Source organism: Eucyclogobius newberryi, unplaced genomic scaffold (assembly GCF_026437365.1).
Source record: "Eucyclogobius newberryi isolate DKJ021-1_F unplaced genomic scaffold, fEucNew1.0.hap1 SCAF_19, whole genome shotgun sequence".
NCBI lineage: Eukaryota > Metazoa > Chordata > Actinopteri > Gobiiformes > Gobiidae > Eucyclogobius > Eucyclogobius newberryi.
Genome location: NW_027315823.1, coordinates 24,289,288 through 24,306,600, shown reverse-complemented (window position 1 = coordinate 24,306,600; position 17,313 = coordinate 24,289,288). Strand labels below are relative to the sequence as shown.

The 17,313-nt window shown below is 39.8% G+C and overlaps 2 protein-coding genes across 4 annotated transcripts; one reads left to right on the top strand and one right to left on the bottom strand.

The window, feature by feature from the left end:
- Nucleotides 1-279: 279 nt before the first annotated feature.
- On the bottom strand, nt 280-2,962 carry LOC140365733 (pseudouridylate synthase RPUSD4, mitochondrial-like). Its single transcript, XM_072452298.1, has 6 exons — nt 2,542-2,962; nt 1,192-1,399; nt 1,025-1,118; nt 807-957; nt 640-737; nt 280-543 (listed from the first exon to the last, which is right to left on the bottom strand). Exons 1-6 carry the CDS (start codon nt 2,894-2,896, stop codon nt 352-354), a joined length of 1,098 nt encoding a protein of 365 aa, XP_072308399.1. The 5' UTR covers nt 2,897-2,962; the 3' UTR covers nt 280-351.
- A 2,561-nt stretch (nt 2,963-5,523) lies between these two features.
- On the top strand, nt 5,524-15,934 carry LOC140365730 (WD repeat-containing protein 82-like). Of its 3 annotated transcripts, XM_072452296.1 has the most exons (17): nt 5,524-5,851; nt 5,920-6,020; nt 6,095-6,161; nt 6,375-6,474; nt 6,556-6,672; nt 6,976-7,131; nt 7,206-7,275; nt 10,178-10,320; nt 12,928-13,101; nt 13,422-13,517; nt 13,596-13,700; nt 13,776-13,790; nt 13,957-13,998; nt 14,145-14,270; nt 14,352-14,502; nt 15,448-15,569; nt 15,646-15,807. In XM_072452296.1, the coding sequence occupies exons 1-17, from the start codon at nt 5,688-5,690 to the stop codon at nt 15,805-15,807; spliced, it is 1,911 nt and encodes a 636-aa protein (XP_072308397.1). In that variant the 5' UTR covers nt 5,524-5,687. The 3 variants fall into 3 exon arrangements, with proteins under 3 accessions (XP_072308397.1, XP_072308396.1, XP_072308395.1); XM_072452294.1 differs by lacking the exons at nt 5,524-5,851; nt 5,920-6,020; nt 6,095-6,161; ... (3 more) ...; nt 7,206-7,275; nt 10,178-10,320 and adding exons at nt 11,397-11,983; nt 12,780-12,857 and having other exon boundaries at nt 12,923-13,101; nt 15,646-15,934; XM_072452295.1 differs by lacking the exons at nt 12,928-13,101; nt 13,422-13,517; nt 13,596-13,700; ... (4 more) ...; nt 15,448-15,569; nt 15,646-15,807 and adding an exon at nt 10,390-11,224 and having other exon boundaries at nt 5,568-5,851.
- The last annotated feature ends 1,379 nt before the right edge of the window (nt 15,935-17,313 follow it).

Here is a 17,313-nt window from a genome sequence, read left to right as displayed (position 1 = left end):
AGTTTAATTTGTCATTTTATTCAGAGCCTTGAAATCAAATAAGTACCGGTAATAAGTGTGAGATTTGTAAAGTTCAAAGTCATGGGTCCAAAGCAAAAAAGTGGAATTCTGTTAACTGGACAAAGATTTTTTAGAGTATGTCTCACCATTGATTCATCCAAGCAGCTCCTTCAGTTCTGACAGCTCTGGAAAGGGACTGGCTTAAATTCAATCTCTAAACTTAAGTCTAGTTGACATTCCAAACTTTTCAATAGCTCAAAATCACATTAGAAACACTGTTGATCATAGATAGTTCACGTGGGGGAAAGCATACACTATGGCCCTATAAGATTTGAATTCTTGATGGAATTATTATTTGTCTTTTTCGGTAAAAGTTAGGCGAAAAAGATTCAAAGTCTGGAAAAAGTATTTGGGTAGAGAACAGGTCAGGTCAATTTCTGGCGTTTGTTGAACCATCAGCTCTCGTGCATGCAAATGAAGAGGAAGATTACGGCTCTTGCTTTGTTCCAGTTTTAGCCTTTTCAAAATCCGCTCTGGCAATTTCTGTAAATTAAAAAACATGTAAACGAGTAGAAATGGTGTTCACATTGTAGAGGAAATTTGGTTGTTATTACAAACTTTTAACACAATATTTGTTACCTGAGGTGCCAGTTTGTTCCAATGGGAATATTTATGATCACCAAGAATGGGACAAGATAAAGCAAACGCCATATGAACCCTTAACTGATGCTTCACATCTGCAAAAATCAATGACAATAAGCCTGTTTTCTGAAAAAGTGAAAAGCACAACTACAGTATTCCATTACCTGTCAATGGCTCTAGTTCCACAAGACTGCAGCCACTGCCGCTGTCCAAAACCTTATATTTGGTCACTGCAGGTTGAGCTTGCCGATGTGCACGCATTTTGGTAAGACCATCTCCATCATCATTCATTCTGAAAAGAGGACTAAGAGACATCTGAAAGGAAATCAATGCTGTTATACAAGTTTTTGTTTTAATCAATTAATAAACGACCATAGATAACCTTATAATGTGGCTGATGTCCGGCGACCTCGCGTTCAATAATTGGAATATCTACGATTCCTTCTGCTGGAACAGGTACACCCACTGTGACAGCCCTATTGAAAAACAGTGCAATAAAATAGGCTGCAAGATACAAATGTAATTTTAAACAATGCTCAGTAATCTCACCAGTATTTTCTTAGCACTTGGTTGTGTCTATGCAGGTTGGCTATGTGCTCTGCTGCTTTTACGCTTCGAGCTAAAGGAAGAACCCCAGTGACCTCCTTCTCCAGTCCCAGACAAGGCAGAAGCAGGGAATCTGTCTTCACTTTCATCCCATCCATCATTTTAGAGAGGACAGGAAGCACACTGGAGATGGAGTTGGTTGTGGAGTCATCTGGAAAAGCAGAATGTATTTTAGCATCACTCATAGATAATCTATACTTAAAAAAAATTGACTTTAATGAGCTTTTATGAACTGCTGAGATGAATGTGGACTTCAGAAAAGTCACAGCTCCCCCTCGCCCTGACAGACTCCCCCATCACCACCGTGGACTTCTTCCACTTTCTCGGCACCACCATCACCCAGGACCTCAAGTGGGAGCCCACCATCATCTCCCTAATCAAGAAGGCCCAGCAGAGGATGTACTGTAATGTCCTGTGGCAGCTGAGGAAAGCCAAGCTGCCAGCGGAGATGATGGTGCAGTTTTACACGGCCATCAGTGAGTCCATCCTCACCTTCACTGTGTGGTACGCTGGAGCCACAGCCAGGAACAGAGACTACAGCGCATTGTGCGCTCTGCTGAGAAGGTGATCGTCTGCAGACTTCCATCTCTGCAGGACCTGTATGTCTCCAGGACTCTGGGACATGTAGGTCGGATCACAGCCAGCCCTTCTTACCATGGACACGGACTATTTGAGCCACTCCCCTCAGGCAGGAGGCTCTGGTCCATCTCCCGTCACAAGAACAGTTTCTTTCCCTCTGACCACTTAATAACACCTGCCACTTCAACAACTATATAAATCAATAACTATTCTTTGAATTTTGCACAATTTTCTGACTAACTGTAAATGTTGTGTATATACTCAGACTAAGTCTATTTTAATTGTATTAGTAAATTCCTGATTTTATGCACGTCTTATTTAAAATATTTTGTTATTTTTACGGCCGAAGCAAGGTCCTAGTTTATGAACTTTTAACCATGTTATACCGGTCTTCCCTCAACATTGATTTAAGAGTTGTATTTTTGATCAATCCATGCATGTTTGACTGGGCACAGTGCTGCATTTGAGGCTTGAGTGCTCAAAATTGCAATCACTTACCCCCTTATCCCCGCCAACTGCTCTGTACTTTTAATCATTTGAATTATACCCCAAAACATCCAGACTCTGGGTCATACATGTAGGGTTAAATTCTACTGGCCACTATGAAGAGTTATCCGCGCAGCCTTTAGAACAGGAAGTCAATGGACCTTTAGCAAGCGGCGTTAGACCACACGTGTTTACAATAAACAAAATATAGAACAATGATCTACGTACGCACGGCTATTCCGTAAGGTTTGTTGATGATGACCAGGTCTTTGTCCTGATACAGAACACCTCTGTGCAGGTGTTTGGCCAACACGTTTGGATGCACATTTTGGAGCTGCTTGGTGAACCGCCTGAGCTCAGTCACTCTCTGCTGTAGGGCGGACACGGGGGTCTGGTCCTCCGGGGTCTTTAGTTTCTCCTTCTGGATCTTTTGCGCCAGGTCCACTGCCCGGAGCCGAGGCTTATCTCCCGGGTCTGTGTCTGCTATGACCCCGGTGCTCAGGGTCCGACAGTGTGCCCTCGTCGGTGAATAATAAAGAACTGAAACAAACTCTTTGTTAACTACACTTCTACAGTAATTCATTTCCCACGCGTTAGCTCAGTCAGAAGAGCAGTGTGGAGGACACATGCTAGTCTTAATGTAAACTGCTTTTCTTTCAAAATAATTGGCTTTTACTTCAAAAATACAGTTTGGAGTGGCGGTGCTCTTGGAACACATCTTTTGCGATCCGAAAACGCAAAAGAAAATTGCTCAAACATGTTCTTGAAGCGTTGCCATTGATTTAGATTCGTTGTACATGAGCGCATTTCACTACGACCATTATTCTGAAAGGACCTTCCATCTCCGCGCTGTTTGTTTGATTTACTCACAAGCACTGCCCGTTTTACATTTAAAAAAAAAACTCTATATACATAAATAAACACCGCCCACTCAGGCAATACAGCACAACAAGCCCATCCATACATGGTGCTGAAAAGCTATCGATATATAGAACACTAGAATGACATATCGCCATGGCAACCCATAGTAACCAAACATCCAGTTCCAGCAGTCATTTTCCACCATTCACACAGGCAGCCTTGCCTGAGAATTTACTTGGGAATTTGGCCAGAGCAGGGGCATGTGTCAATGAATCCAGAACTGATTTCCCTGCATTTTTGATCTGTCAATTTTCAATTGAGAATAATGAAAAAAAAAGAGCTTTCTTTCCAGAGTTACGCAATGCATCTATATGACAGGTTAGACTACACATTTCACTCAAATGTAGTAAACACAATTATGTTTTAGATTTCACTAAACATTTTGCAGAATTGTTCGTAGTTTACCATTTTTTCTAAATGTTACAATTCCACAAATGTTACCAAGCAACCATACTGAAAACGACAGCCAAAATCCATATAAATTACACAATGCTTATGATCTGACAAATAATAATACCATATAACACATTTATTTAGTTGAATAATTGTTTAAAATAAATTGTCTTCTTCTTTGGTGTTTTCAATGACACATCACCTTTTCATGACACAGGACCAAGGACAGAATCCAGAGGGATTCTGTTTTAGAACTCTAATAAAAACTATGGCAATAAATATTTACAATTTTTTTCATTTCAATTTGATTGAAATTATGCAATACATTGCTATAGTCATAGAATACAGAGTCATATGCCAGGATAAGTGTGAACAGAGCAATGTTCTGGCACTGACTGGGAATGTGTGTGAATGGGGCTTTATACTTCTACTCATTAATTAAACCCATGGATGAGAGCTGGACTTTTTTTATTACATTTTTCTTACATACTTTACTTTTTAAATGTTTTTATCTGATCCGTGTTCTACCATACTAATGTAATGTGGAATTACATTTGTATTATCATTTGTATTGACAATTATAATTCTGCATAAACCATTGTGGTCTGTGATTGTGAATATTCATGTTCATAGCAGAGAGAGAAAATGACATAAGATAAGATAAGATAGCCTTTATTTGTCCACACAATGGGGAAATAGAACAGATAACTTATAGAAAGCTTAAAAAAAAAAACACTCTTAATAGAAAAACTCTTATAGACACAACTCCTATAGACAGAACCTCTCATATTCTTAATAAGGAATAGAGGGGGGAAAAAAAAGATAAAATAAAAAATAAGATAACATAAGCATACAAATTATACAAAGTAAACACTCTTATTTACAGCAGTTACATACACATGAATATGACATTATTGCATATGAGTATTGCATATGAATGACATTATTGCGTATGAGTATTGCACATGAATATAACATTATTGCATATGAGTATTGCACATGAATGACATTATTGCATATGAGTATTGCACATGAATATGACATTATTGCATATGAGTATTGCACATGAATGACATTATTGCGTATGAGTATTGCACATGAATATAACATTATTGCATATGAGTATTGCACATGAATGACATTATTGCATATGAGTATTGCACATGAATATAACATTATTGCGTATGAGTATTGCACATGAATATAACATTATTGCATATGAGTATTGCACATGAATGACATTATTGCATATGAGTATTGCACATGAATATGACATTATTGCATATGAGTATTGCACATGAATGACATTATTGCATATGAGTATTGCACATGAATATGACATTATTGCGTATGAGTATTGCACATGAATATGACATTATTGCATATGAGTATTGCACATGAATATGACATTATTGCATATGAGTATTGCACATGAATATGACATTATTGCATATGAGTATTGCACATGAATTACATTATTGCGTTTGAGTATTGCACATAAATATGACATTATTGCGTATGAGTTTTGCACATGAATATGACATTATTGCATATGAGTATTGCACATGAATGACATTATTGCGTTTGAGTATTGCACATAAATATAACATTATTGCGTATGAGTATTGCACATGAATATGACATTATTGCGACATACATGTAGAGTCGTTGCATTATTAGAACCACAAATATATCATCATGTCAATTCAAACGATTCCGATCAATTCATTTTTCGGATCCTGTTTTTTGCGTTATAATTTCGCTAGTCAATCACAAGATGGCCGCCACAATCGCCACGGGCAACAGAACCCGCTATTTCTCTAGCTTTATATTAATACACGATTATAGCCCGTTGGCGGGTGATATGTCCGCAGCAAACAGTACAACCAAAATGTAGAAAAGTGCCATTTCTGATGCATTTTCTTTGGATATTAAACCAGGGCGCGGACAGAAACAAGCCCCGGAAACTGGGGACGTCTCATTGAACCAGAGGAAGAATGCGCCGCGAACTTTTGAGACACTGACCACGCTTTTGTTTACTTCGCGCACACTCGGAAATCATGAAAATCACGGACGGCGTGTTGCGAAGCTTCAGGGTCGCGCGGACGTACCGGGAGCATTCGGAGAAGGTCAACTGCGTGGATTTTAGCCCAACCGGTGAAACCGCGGTATCCAGCAGCGACGACGACTCCATCATCATATATGACATGAGGGACGAGGGCAGGTGAATGCTCCTGACAACATACTAATGAGTATTATAACAGTGCGATTGTGACCATGTTTTCCCCCCAGACCAGCCGGAACTTTGTACAGCAAAAAGTATGGCGTGGACCTGATCCGCTACACTCACAGTGATGCAGAGACTGTGGTGTTCAGCTCCAACAAACTGGACGGTGCGTTTTGTATCGTATTTACCTGTTATTGTGATGGAAAGAGAACGTGCTCTAAACCTTGCCCTGATTTGCAGACACCCTCAGATATCTGTCCCTCACTGACAACAAGTTCATCAGATATTTTCCAGGCCACACAGCAAGGTACAAGTCTCTCTATGTACTTTGATTTCATTTAATCTGCTCTTTTCCCAGTTATTTTCCTAATTGAGCATATCTGCAGAAAAAAACATGTCTATTTTTGGACGTGTCTCCCGTTTTCAAATCATTTTACGCAATTACAATGCAATTTTGTTATTATTACTAACACCACATGCCTTTTCATTTGACCCATGTCTATTTTATGCTCCTTTTCAGTGTAATTTCCCTCTCGATGTCACCGGTGGATGACACGTTTATCTCAAGTTCTCTGGATAAGACCATTCGCCTCTGGGACCTCCGCTCACCAAACTGTCAAGTGAGTGGGAAACCCTGAAACCACCTTTTCTTTGGTTGGTGCCAAATGTCAACTTTGCACCTTTTGCACATGGTATTTCAGGGCCAAACCAATCCTCTGGGGACGCCCGTGTGCTCCTTCGATCCTGATGGTCTGATATTTGCTGCTGGTGTTGACTCACAGCTCATCAAACTATATGATCTACGAGCTTTTGACAAGGTAACCTCATCTTTATTTTGTCACGTGAACAATTCAGGGTTGTTAAAAAGTGGTGCCTGGATATTAATTCATACAAGAACAAGAAGATATTACTGCTACAATAAAAATATCACTTGTTTTAGATTAAATTGGACCTTTCCTGAATCGTTTTTGAATGGTTTTGAGCCATATCAGAACTCTCAAAGTGTCGAGCCTTTTTGTCTGTTATCAGAAGACTAGAAAAATTCGTATTTAACTGAAATGATGTAATGTTTATGTTAACTAAACCAACCAAATTCCAACACAATTGTCTTCTGCTTTAAGGGCCCCTTTGCTACGTTTGAGACCATTTTTAATCGTGTGTGTGACTGGACTGGCCTTAAATTCAGTTATAACGGCAAACAGATCCTCATCTCTACAAATGGAGGGATGATTCGTGTCCTGAATGCCTTCAGTGGAGCTGTGTATCACACCTTTTCTGTAAGCGTCCTGCCTAAAGTCTTGTCATATTTTACATATTCTTTTTTTAATGAATGCTGCGTTCTGTTTGGTAGGGGTACAACAACAGCAGAGGTATTCCGTTAGAGGCTTGCTTCACGCCTGACTCTCAGTTTGTCATGATTGGTGAGCCCTGAAACTTTTACCATCCTTGGGTTTCAGAGTGATGAGTGAGCATTCTTTTGTTTAAGTTGTTGCAGAACTTGCAATAGACCTGTGAATATGAGATTTTTTACTAAATTTGACGCTAGATTTGGATGCCGCTTGAATTGATTTTTCATCAAAAACACAATTACTGTTTTTTCAGAGCCATAAACCTCACATAAGCCGAACCCAAATAACAATGATTGGATTACAAAATTTGTTGACAATTATCTCAATAATTGATCAGTTGTGATTAACTCTGGATTGTTTAGTTATAATGTTGTTACATGCACAAAATACAGTGTACCACCCTGTTATTAGGCCCGAGCGCCACAAGCTGGCGAGATGCCTATTCATCTCGTAAGGCCGTGCAAAGCACGGCTGCGAAAGTGCGCACGAAATCGAGCGCAAAGCGCTCGCCCACTTCCAAACACTCACTAACGCACTCCTCCACTCATGCACGCCCCGTGCATACTAATTGGTAGTAGGAAAATGGAACATTACCGTTGTAAACGGGCGAAGCCCGTGCAAAAGTGCGCACTAAACGAGCACTTTATATGGGGATGACGCATATAAAGCACTCATTTGCGCTAAGTAGCTCACGAATACATTCCCCATCTCTTGCATGTTCCGTGCATATAAGCATGTAATGCAAAAATTGAACATTATTACTGTATAGAGGGCCAAAAACACAAAGTGGGCGGAGCCCACTCAAATTAACGAAAGTACCCGTCAGTGACCAGGGACCCACACCATGAGGTAGGAAAGCGCTCGCGCTTTCCGAAAATGTATAGTTTATAATATTTGAAAAATGGGAAACATTGTTTTCGCATCGGAATATTATTCTTCTTTCTTCTTTCTTCTCGGGACCAACCCCCCTATTTTTCACCCAGTGAACATTGACGAAAAGTCACAAAAATTTGCACACCTCTAAAAATCGTGCCTCTCTACATTCTGGCTATTTCCCTTTTCTAAAATAAAAAAATTGGCGCGTCAGCGCCCCCAAATGTACCAAAAATGCATTGAGAGATGGGAAATGACTCAAAAAAAATCTGATCGTAGAATCATGAAATTTGGCGCAGAGGTAGATGGTGACAAGAGAAGTAAAAAATATTATTACGGCAACGCCGTCCACCCAACCAAATGTCGGCCATATTGCTTCAAAAATGGCTAAACATGACTTCGGAGTTTTTCCAAACGTCGTACTTTTACGAACTCCTCCCAGGATGTTGGCTCTAAAAAGCTGAAATTTGGTGAAAATGCTACTGAGGAGTGGGACATCAAAAGTTATCCAAATTACATTGATACCTCTCACGATCTCTGTGCGGCGAAGCCGCAAACTGTAGCAAGAATTTCAGAAATCTCCCAAATTTAACATTTCTGCCGTTTGCGCAGATAAAGTCCGAATTGCGTCAAATTAGAATCAGTTGTTAAACTCTTTGCCCTAAACCTACTTGAAGTGAAATAAATTAATTTGGAGCCACAGCGCCCCCTACAGATGTTATATGGAGGTTAAATATTTAGTTTTGCGAAATTATATGAAATTTGATACACAACTCAATTTTGGCATCCCCATCAAAAAAGTCAATGAGACCCATGTCATAATTGTTATGGCGTTGCCGTAACGATGACCGAAACCTTCCATGTTATTCCAATGGGGAAATCGCCAGAACATGTTTACACTTTAGACTTTCACAAACTCCTCTTAGGGCGTCAGCCCTATTAACCTGAAATTTGGTGAGACTCATCTTCAGGGGTGGACCATCAAAAGTTATCCACATTTTTATTCAAAGAGTCACGGTGTCTGTGCGGCAAAGCCGCACATTTTGCCAAGAATTCAAAATAAAATTGCTTTTTGATGGTAAAACAAAGGGGAGAAGATGTGACAGCGTCACAGATTCAGCAGTAGGCGTAATAAAAGGACAATTGGGGCGCGTTAGCGCCCCCTCCTCTTGCGGCGTGGCGGCGGCGTGGCGAGGGCCGATCATTGCCGCTTGCGGCTATATTTTTTACCTTATTATTGACTTGATTGATTGAAATATTAATCGTGGGACAAACTAATTTGATTTTTTTTTCCAAGTTTTGATTTCGACAGATGATGATTTAAAATTTGATATAAGTGAACTTGATGTCAAGATTATCAGGTTAATTGATAATCAGGTCATATTGATTACTCAGGTCACAATATAATCGTAAGAACCAAAAAAAAACGTCCAAAGAGTAATAACATTTTAAAATTTCAACGTTTTATCTAGCTGTTTTTGTCAACATTTAACTTTATTTTGTCAGAAAGTTAAAGGTGGTATGGACGATTTTTTTCAGCAAATTTTGTATCATATTTCCTCGTGGCGTCGATAAATCATTTGTCTTGCCACGTATCAATCATAAAACGCACCTACCGCTCACCTGCAGCTGCGTGCGGTTCGTCCCCACGTTTCCGCGTGCCTAAGCGCATTGATCTATCATAATATAGTTCCCTCAGTGTACGGGGCAAAATGAAGACGAGAAAGACAGTTCGAGCTGACGCAGAAGTGGACAGAAATCTACGGGAGACGAGCGATGCGATGCGCTCCGTTGCGCTTATAAACAAACGTACGTGTGTGTTGTATCAGTCCGCACGGGGGAGTGCGCATGCGCACTTCCGCCTGCGTTCTCGAATCGCCGAAAAATCGTCCATTGCGCCTTGAAATTTTGTGAGAAGGAAAGAAAATGAAGATTTCACTTTCAGTCTCAAATGGTGAATAACTGTTAAATCCTGATGTTTTTTCTCACAATAATTGTAACTCTAGCATTTGATATTGTGACATCCAAGTGTCAGAAAAGTACTGTTATTGCCACCCTGATTTTTCTTTCCTCACTTTGTCTCCTCTTTGCCCTGCTGCAGGCTCGGAGGACGGCCGAGTGCACGTTTGGAGCACCGACAGTGGGATGAAGGTGGCTGTGCTGGACGGCAAACACCCGGGGCCCATCAACACTCTGCAGTTCAACCCCAGATTCATGACATTTGCCAGCGCCTGCTCCAACACGGTAAGAGGCCCAAACATACACCAAACACGACAGCTCACGGCCTAAACAAATATATTTTTCTGTCAACAGACATTTTGGCTGCCCTGTGTTGATGACCTTTAAAGAAAACCTCAACCATGTTTTTTGCGTTTCACATTTACGAACCCGACTACTTTTACTACACTATTTTAATGGTTTTAATGATTTGACGTGACAGTTTTATACTTTTTTCTACGATGTAATTTTTGTATTTATTCAGAATGATGTTTCTTTTATAAGTTACTGTAACCAGTTCCTTTTAAATGGTGTATGGATGCAAAAAAAACACAATTTTGTACATTTCACAGTAACTACACGTGAATTTTACATTTTTGACACATTTTATGAGATGGTTTAGTTCAGTCAGCCATTTATTTACACACAGAGAAGCCCCTGAATCAGTGTCATGAATGAGTGTCTTTTAGTTTTCTGTTTGTCTGTGGACGCTAAAGTGTGTCTTCCTGCAGCAGAAAAGTGGGGGCTCTGCTGAATAATGCAGAGGCACCTGGGCTGTGTACTCACCACTGAGTGAATAATACATGACCCATCACAGGTAACCTCACAGGTACACACTTATCACCCACCTGTGCTGGCCGGTGTCCATACAGCTATAATTAAGTGCCGGGGGGGAAAAGTTGGACAATAACTTCGGCGACTCCCGCTGAGCACTTCGCAAAATGTTCTTGTTCGTGTGCAGTTTTACGGTAGAATTTAAGTAGCTAAGCCTTGTATTACTGGAGACTAGGAATGTCGAGATTATTCAGGTCACGATAACGACGTAAGAACTAAAAACTAATAATCGTGACTATTTTAGAAGCAATGTTAAATGTCTTTAATTGAATCTCATCAAAAATAATGTAAACTACCATTTTTCTCTGGCTGTTTTTGTCACATTAGGTTTTTGTCATTCAGAAAATTGTATTTCTTAAAGCTGGTCACAAACTGGAGTAATAGTAATGTTTGATGACAATGGGAATAAAAGAAAAAATAAAATGAGATATGTACAGTTTATTCCTGTATTTTGCGACGTATGGATTTTTTTGTTCCAAGGAGCAGTAATGAAACATCGTGGTCAGTTTCTGGTGTCACATTTCTTTGACCGGCTGGATATTTGAGCTTGTCCCGTTGCGTCTGCAAAGGCCAAGCTCTTTATGAATGACTGATAAAATGTCTTTTACATGAGCTGCAGTGACGTGATCTGTTACACTGATGTCATGATTGGTAGTTTGTTCTTACTGCGCAGCCTCTGCTCCTTTCGTCGAGTCCCTCTCCGCTGCTGTGGTCACTGTCTACAGTATGTGACAGAGGCCTCGCTCCCCTACAAAGCGCTTTTAAGTTTGTGGTCATCGATACGCAAAGAGTTTTACATCAGTGGTTAAGGTGGCAGCTCCACTGACACGCGCGTTATTACTCATCAGCCACAGTTCCGCAGATTATATTTCAGTTGTTAGGAGTCTCCTCAGTGTCCCTCGGGGCAGGTCTATGTCAGTGGTGCGCGTGGGTCCCTCGGTCTGGCAGCGCACTGGTGAGGTAGTCGACTTAACGGAGAGGAAGGAGAGACCCGAGGACACCGCTCGGGACTGGGACATCTGTGTGAGGAGAGTGAAGACCTGCCAAAAGATGTCACACCAAACGGGAATAATCGGTAAGTCATCAATATTGTGCTTTTCTTTTTCCTATCACAAATAAAATGGGGATCATTTGTGAAATGTATTATTCTTTTTTTGTTTTCTTTTTTAACCATTCCCAGTAATGCAGTTTCTCTGTAACTGAGTAACTAAGCATTTTTTATTTTATTTTATACATTTTTGTACATTGTATTAATCTCTCCATCTTTATTATGTTAGCTTGGAGTAAATTTATTTTGTGTCAGAACCCAAACACTAATCAACATAATATGTATGCTTTTATTTTTATCAATTTGATTTCTTTCTTTTGTTGCTCTATAGCACTCACCGTTGTATTAATCAACTTTCACATCTACACACAGCAAATGTTAATGTAAGCATCACCAGGGACATATATGAACAGTTCAAAACCTGTGTGTGTTATGGCATTTTGTAACTGGAGCGCTGGAGGACAGTTTTGCGGAAGCATACCTCTCTCACCTTTCTCATGATCTTTCATCATTTATGAGATGCTCTGTTAGGTTTCCATGGCGAGGGACACGGAGGGAGGAGCATCTCTAAACTAAACTCATTGAAATGACACTAGTTCTAACAGTAATCAATGTTACAACAATGTTTTTGAATAGTTGTTTGTGAGTGTATTGTCCTGTGTGCTTGCCCCTGTCGGAGGTACTTCAGGTGATAGTGTGACAGTCTGGCAGTGGATCAAATTTGCAGTGCAGGCTCAGGTTCTTACTTACCTAACTCTGTCTCAGGTGCTTTCATCCCCCATCTTCAGTTTTAACTTGTCTGCTGTATCTCTTGTTACTTCAGCTACACCTGACCTGAAAGACTTTCTGGCCCAAGCGAGGGGAGGTGCCATTAGAATTGTCAAGATTGTCATCAGGAATGGTAAACACACTTGACTGCACTTGGCTTAGAGATATATGTATTCAATAATGATGTTTCTTCCACAGAGGAGTTGGTGCTAGATTTTTACAAAGAGCCCGGGCAGAGCTGGGACAAAGACTATGACCACTTCCTGCTTCCTCTTCTGACGCCTCTGGAGCCGTGCTATTTGCTCTACAGACTGGACTCCAAGAACGCACAGGGATTCGAGTGGATCTTTATCGCCTGGTCCCCTGATCAATCACCAGTACGTTTTGAGATTGTAGTCGCCATCATTCCGATTATTGTATTGCAGAAAACATGCATACCTTCCATTCAAAATGTCTCAAAAGACCAGACCGTGTAAACCAGTTTTACATAACCTGTATTGACTTTACATTTTCTGGTTGTATCAAAAGGCCCCTTTATTTCTTCAGTGTAATAATTTCCATTGAATTGCACTTACTAACTAATATACCATGACCCGGAAAATTGAGAGCCTTCACAGCTACATTATTCATGCTATTGTCCATGTGTAAACCGCTTTTAAGCTTGTGATAATGTGTTAGTTTCACTGGTCGCCTTCAGGTGAGACAGAAGATGATGTATGCTGCAACGCGTGCCACACTTAAGAAGGAGTTTGGCGGAGGACACATAAAAGACGAATTGTTTGGCACAATAGCGGTTGGTTACCTTGTCTCAACCTATTATGACAAATGATGGTGATTTCAAACCTCAGACATTTTGATGGGTCTTTCATAGGACGACGTGTGCCTTCAGGGGTATTTGAAGCATGTTTCATCCCAATCAGCTCCAGCTCCACTAACGACAGCAGAGCAGGAGCTACAAAGAATTAAAGTTACAGAGGTAAACGGGCATTATACAGCGTTTTACCATTGTCAGCATATCAAACTTTAATCTATGTGCTTTCCTTCTCTGCAGGATAAAGTTGTTTGGGTAAGTTTGTCTAAGTTGGCATGTTTGTCAGTGCCTGTGAGTTATTCTTGGGTTTCAACTTCTTGTTATGTGCAGCATTTTGAAGACTTTTCCCCATTCAAAAGATATCATATTTAGTTTTAAGCTCATCCACATGGATATTGAACATGTTTGTGATCTATTGCAGGATGAGCGGAGACGAATTTCGACGCCTACTGCACGAGCAAAGGTATGGAAGGAGTAACCAGATAACAATAACGGAAGATAATTTGGGCATGTTGTAGTTTAAGTAGCTAACAAATGTGACGAAAGTGCAGAAATATCTCTTTGTTTTTATAAATTATACCCAGTTTTCAAATAATATTGTGACTACAGGTGACAATGGAGTTTGGGTTAGACAAGAGAGCCCAGACACTGCAGGGTCTTGCTTTCCCTTTACAAGAAGAGGCCAAACGTGCTCTGCAACAGCTCAAGCAGAAACGCATCAACTACATTCAGCTGGTGAGTGCAAAATGTCATTGACTGATTGGTCGATCTGGCACGGCGAGTCTTGAACAGAGCGTGTCGTGTGTGTTGTGGCAGAGACTGGACGTGGATAAAGAGACCATTGAGCTTGTCCACACCAAACCCACAGAGACTCACGAGCTGCCCTACAGGATTCCCTCGGACTCGCCCAGATACCACTTTTTTGTCTTCAAACATTCACACCAAGGACTGCAGCATGAGGCGCTGGGTCAGTATTTTGACACTATGCACATAAATGTCAATACTAAAAGGAAAAACTCTATACTTTTGTCAATACCGCAATAATAAGAACATACTTTATTATACAGAATGTAATTTTCAACACAAAATAATGATTGTAATAATAATAAAATAATGAGTTTTTTTAATGCAGTCAATATGTTTTGTTATGTTAGTATCAAAGAGGCACCTCGGCTCTCTTCTGCTTTTGAGAGTGTCATGCACTCAGATCATGTAGTTTTTTAGTTCCAAGGAGTTTCTATTGTAGTTACATTGAGACTTTTTAAAAGCATTATCAACCAAATAAAGGTTGAAATATGGAGACTGAAGGCTTCTTGATGGCATACATAATGTGAGGCCAGGACTCTGAAATTGCATTCCAAATCTCTGTGGATCCATCTTGGGTAGATTCAAATAAATAAAAACAGATACTGCCCCACTACACTCTGGATTTGCCTTAGTGTATGGTATAATTAATCAATGACGTCCACAACATAAAAACATAGTCACAAACCAGGTTACAAACCGTGGATGTGAGTGAGGCATGTTGTAATGGATGCTTTCCATAATGGTAATTATTTAATTTGACCTTTATGTATTGACTTGGTCGACAACTGGGACAAACATGCATAAGATAAATGCATTGAACCAGACAGTAGCCAAGATCTAAATTACATCTATTGCCCCATTTACACTCACTCACAGACATCAACAGACCATGATTTTGAGTTGGGAAGATGCTTTGATTACCATTTATTGTAATAATAAAATAATAATAAGTCTTGGTCTGTCTTGTCCAGCTATAGTAATAATAATTACTAAAATATGCCATTAATAAATGTCTCTCTAAACTCTAAGTGCAGTGCAATGCTCAACATTAGCTGTGATGACATTAGGGTGTCCATTATCTTGTAATCCTTTGTTTCCGTTTCAGTGTTCATATACTCAATGCCGGGTTACACCTGTAGTATCAAGGAGAGGATGCTTTACTCCAGCTGTAAGAACAGATTATTGGACGAAGTGGAGAGGGACTACCAACTCGAGGTCATGAAGAAGGTTCAGACCACTCAGATCACATGTGTGTGGGTAAACTGTCAGAGCTGATATCTAAGACAGTTAATTGTTGTTGCAGATGGAAATAGACAGTGGTGATGGGCTGACAGAGGACTTCCTGTATGAGGAGGTTCATCCGATGGAGCACACTCTAAAGCAGGCGTTTGCAAAGCCTCGAGGGCCCGGAGGAAAGCGTGGAAACAAACGGCTAATCAAAGGGGGAAATGGAGAGGAAAGTTAGAAACTGCGCACTTTAACACACACAAATGCAACAACAAAACATTTTCGGAAAATCCAGCAAAACTCATGACCATTAATTTTATTTATTTTAGTTAAAATCAACACAGATCCATCAGAGGTTGTTGTCCTTTCTCAAGTGGTCTGTAACACTTTACACTTAACCCATACTTCTAATCCATGTTTCTTCACTTTCATTAAACTCCCAAAGTGCTGCCAAACTTTATTCAGACAAATCATCAACTCTACACATTTTTCCTGTTGTTGAATGGTGCAGCCATAAAATAGCCTACACGGAGTCCTATCTCATCTTACTTATTTATGCTGAATGATAAAGGTTATCTTTAAAATTTTTAAGAGTAAACGTTTTTTTCCTCCGTATTTGCCAATTAATTCACACATTTCTAGGCAAATTCAGCTATTTTGTTTTCCCTTTTGATTTTTGTACTGATATAAACCCCTCTCATTCTGATCTATTATCGATCTTTTAGTTTGTATTACATTTCTTTGGGCCAAGGTTCTGTTTGTTAATGTAAATCCACCAGTGTAACACATGGCTGCCTTGCCTTCATTACCCTGAATGTTTGGCTACTTCAGTCTTCATTGTCCAATAATAAATATTGTCCCTATTGTATCATGTGTGTGGCCTTGTGTTACTGGGGTCGGGGCTCGGAGCACCAGATATGGCGGGTGTCTGCTACTTTCCAGGAAGTGCCTTTTTTGCAGAATTCTGCTATGCTTTCGTGCTGCTATAACATTTGAAAATAACATTTTCTGGGAAACTAGAATTGATCTCTTTAAAGTGGTCTTTATCTTAATATTGCAAACTCAACACATTTCTGCTCATCTCCATGAAGATTAAATAATAAATAAACAAAGGCCTCTTTTTCTCAGTTAGAAAAGCTTTGGAGTAGTTTGTTATTATGAGTCAACATACGAAACATCAAGTACAATAGTTTCCCCGATGATAACCCTGATTATGTTTGGCTTTTGGGAAAATAGACAGACTCATTTAAACTCTGTATGGTTTTCATTCAAGGCCTGTGTAGATTTTAACTTCCTCCAGCATTGTTTTGGTCACAACTTTTGCAGCTGACCGCTGATCCCTGCAAAAATATACAGTAAACAACTGTATAAGCCCATTCTACACATCATATTGACCAATTGTGCGCACTTTGTGTGAAAATGGAAATTATGCTCCCTCTCCTCGTCATCACTTATGTTTTTTCGACAAAAGGTGAGACTTGAGCTGTTAATTTTAGTAACAGGGCCTAGACTTTATTGGGTTTAGTGTTTCACATTATTAAAGGGAAAAATAACCGGAGCAAATTGCTGAGACTATAAAGCTTTATTATCTGGAACACATGAGTAAACTTAAATATTTTACATCTTTACTCTGTCCTTTTTGTCCTAATTGCCTCAGCAAAAACACTGTTATTAGCTCACTTAAAGAAAACAGTATTATAATATATTGTAATTTATAAGGCCTAATTAAAAGTAGGTCTAGTTA

Coding starts and splice junctions, on each gene's coding strand:
- LOC140365730 (XM_072452296.1), top strand. CDS start 5,688: ATGAAAATCACGGACGGCGTGTTGCGAAGCTTCAGGGTCGCGCGGACG. Junction 6,475..6,555: donor TCCGCTCACCAAACTGTCAA/GTGAGTGGGAAA, acceptor ATGGTATTTCAG/GGCCAAACCAATCCTCTGGG. Junction 13,102..13,421: donor GGTCCCCTGATCAATCACCA/GTACGTTTTGAG, acceptor GGTCGCCTTCAG/GTGAGACAGAAGATGATGTA.
- LOC140365733 (XM_072452298.1), bottom strand. CDS start 2,896: ATGAATTACTGTAGAAGTGTAGTTAACAAAGAGTTTGTTTCAGTTCTT. Junction 958..1,024: donor GACATCAGCCACATTATAAG/GTTATCTATGGT, acceptor ATTTCCTTTCAG/ATGTCTCTTAGTCCTCTTTT. Junction 544..639: donor GGAACAAACTGGCACCTCAG/GTAACAAATATT, acceptor TTTAATTTACAG/AAATTGCCAGAGCGGATTTT.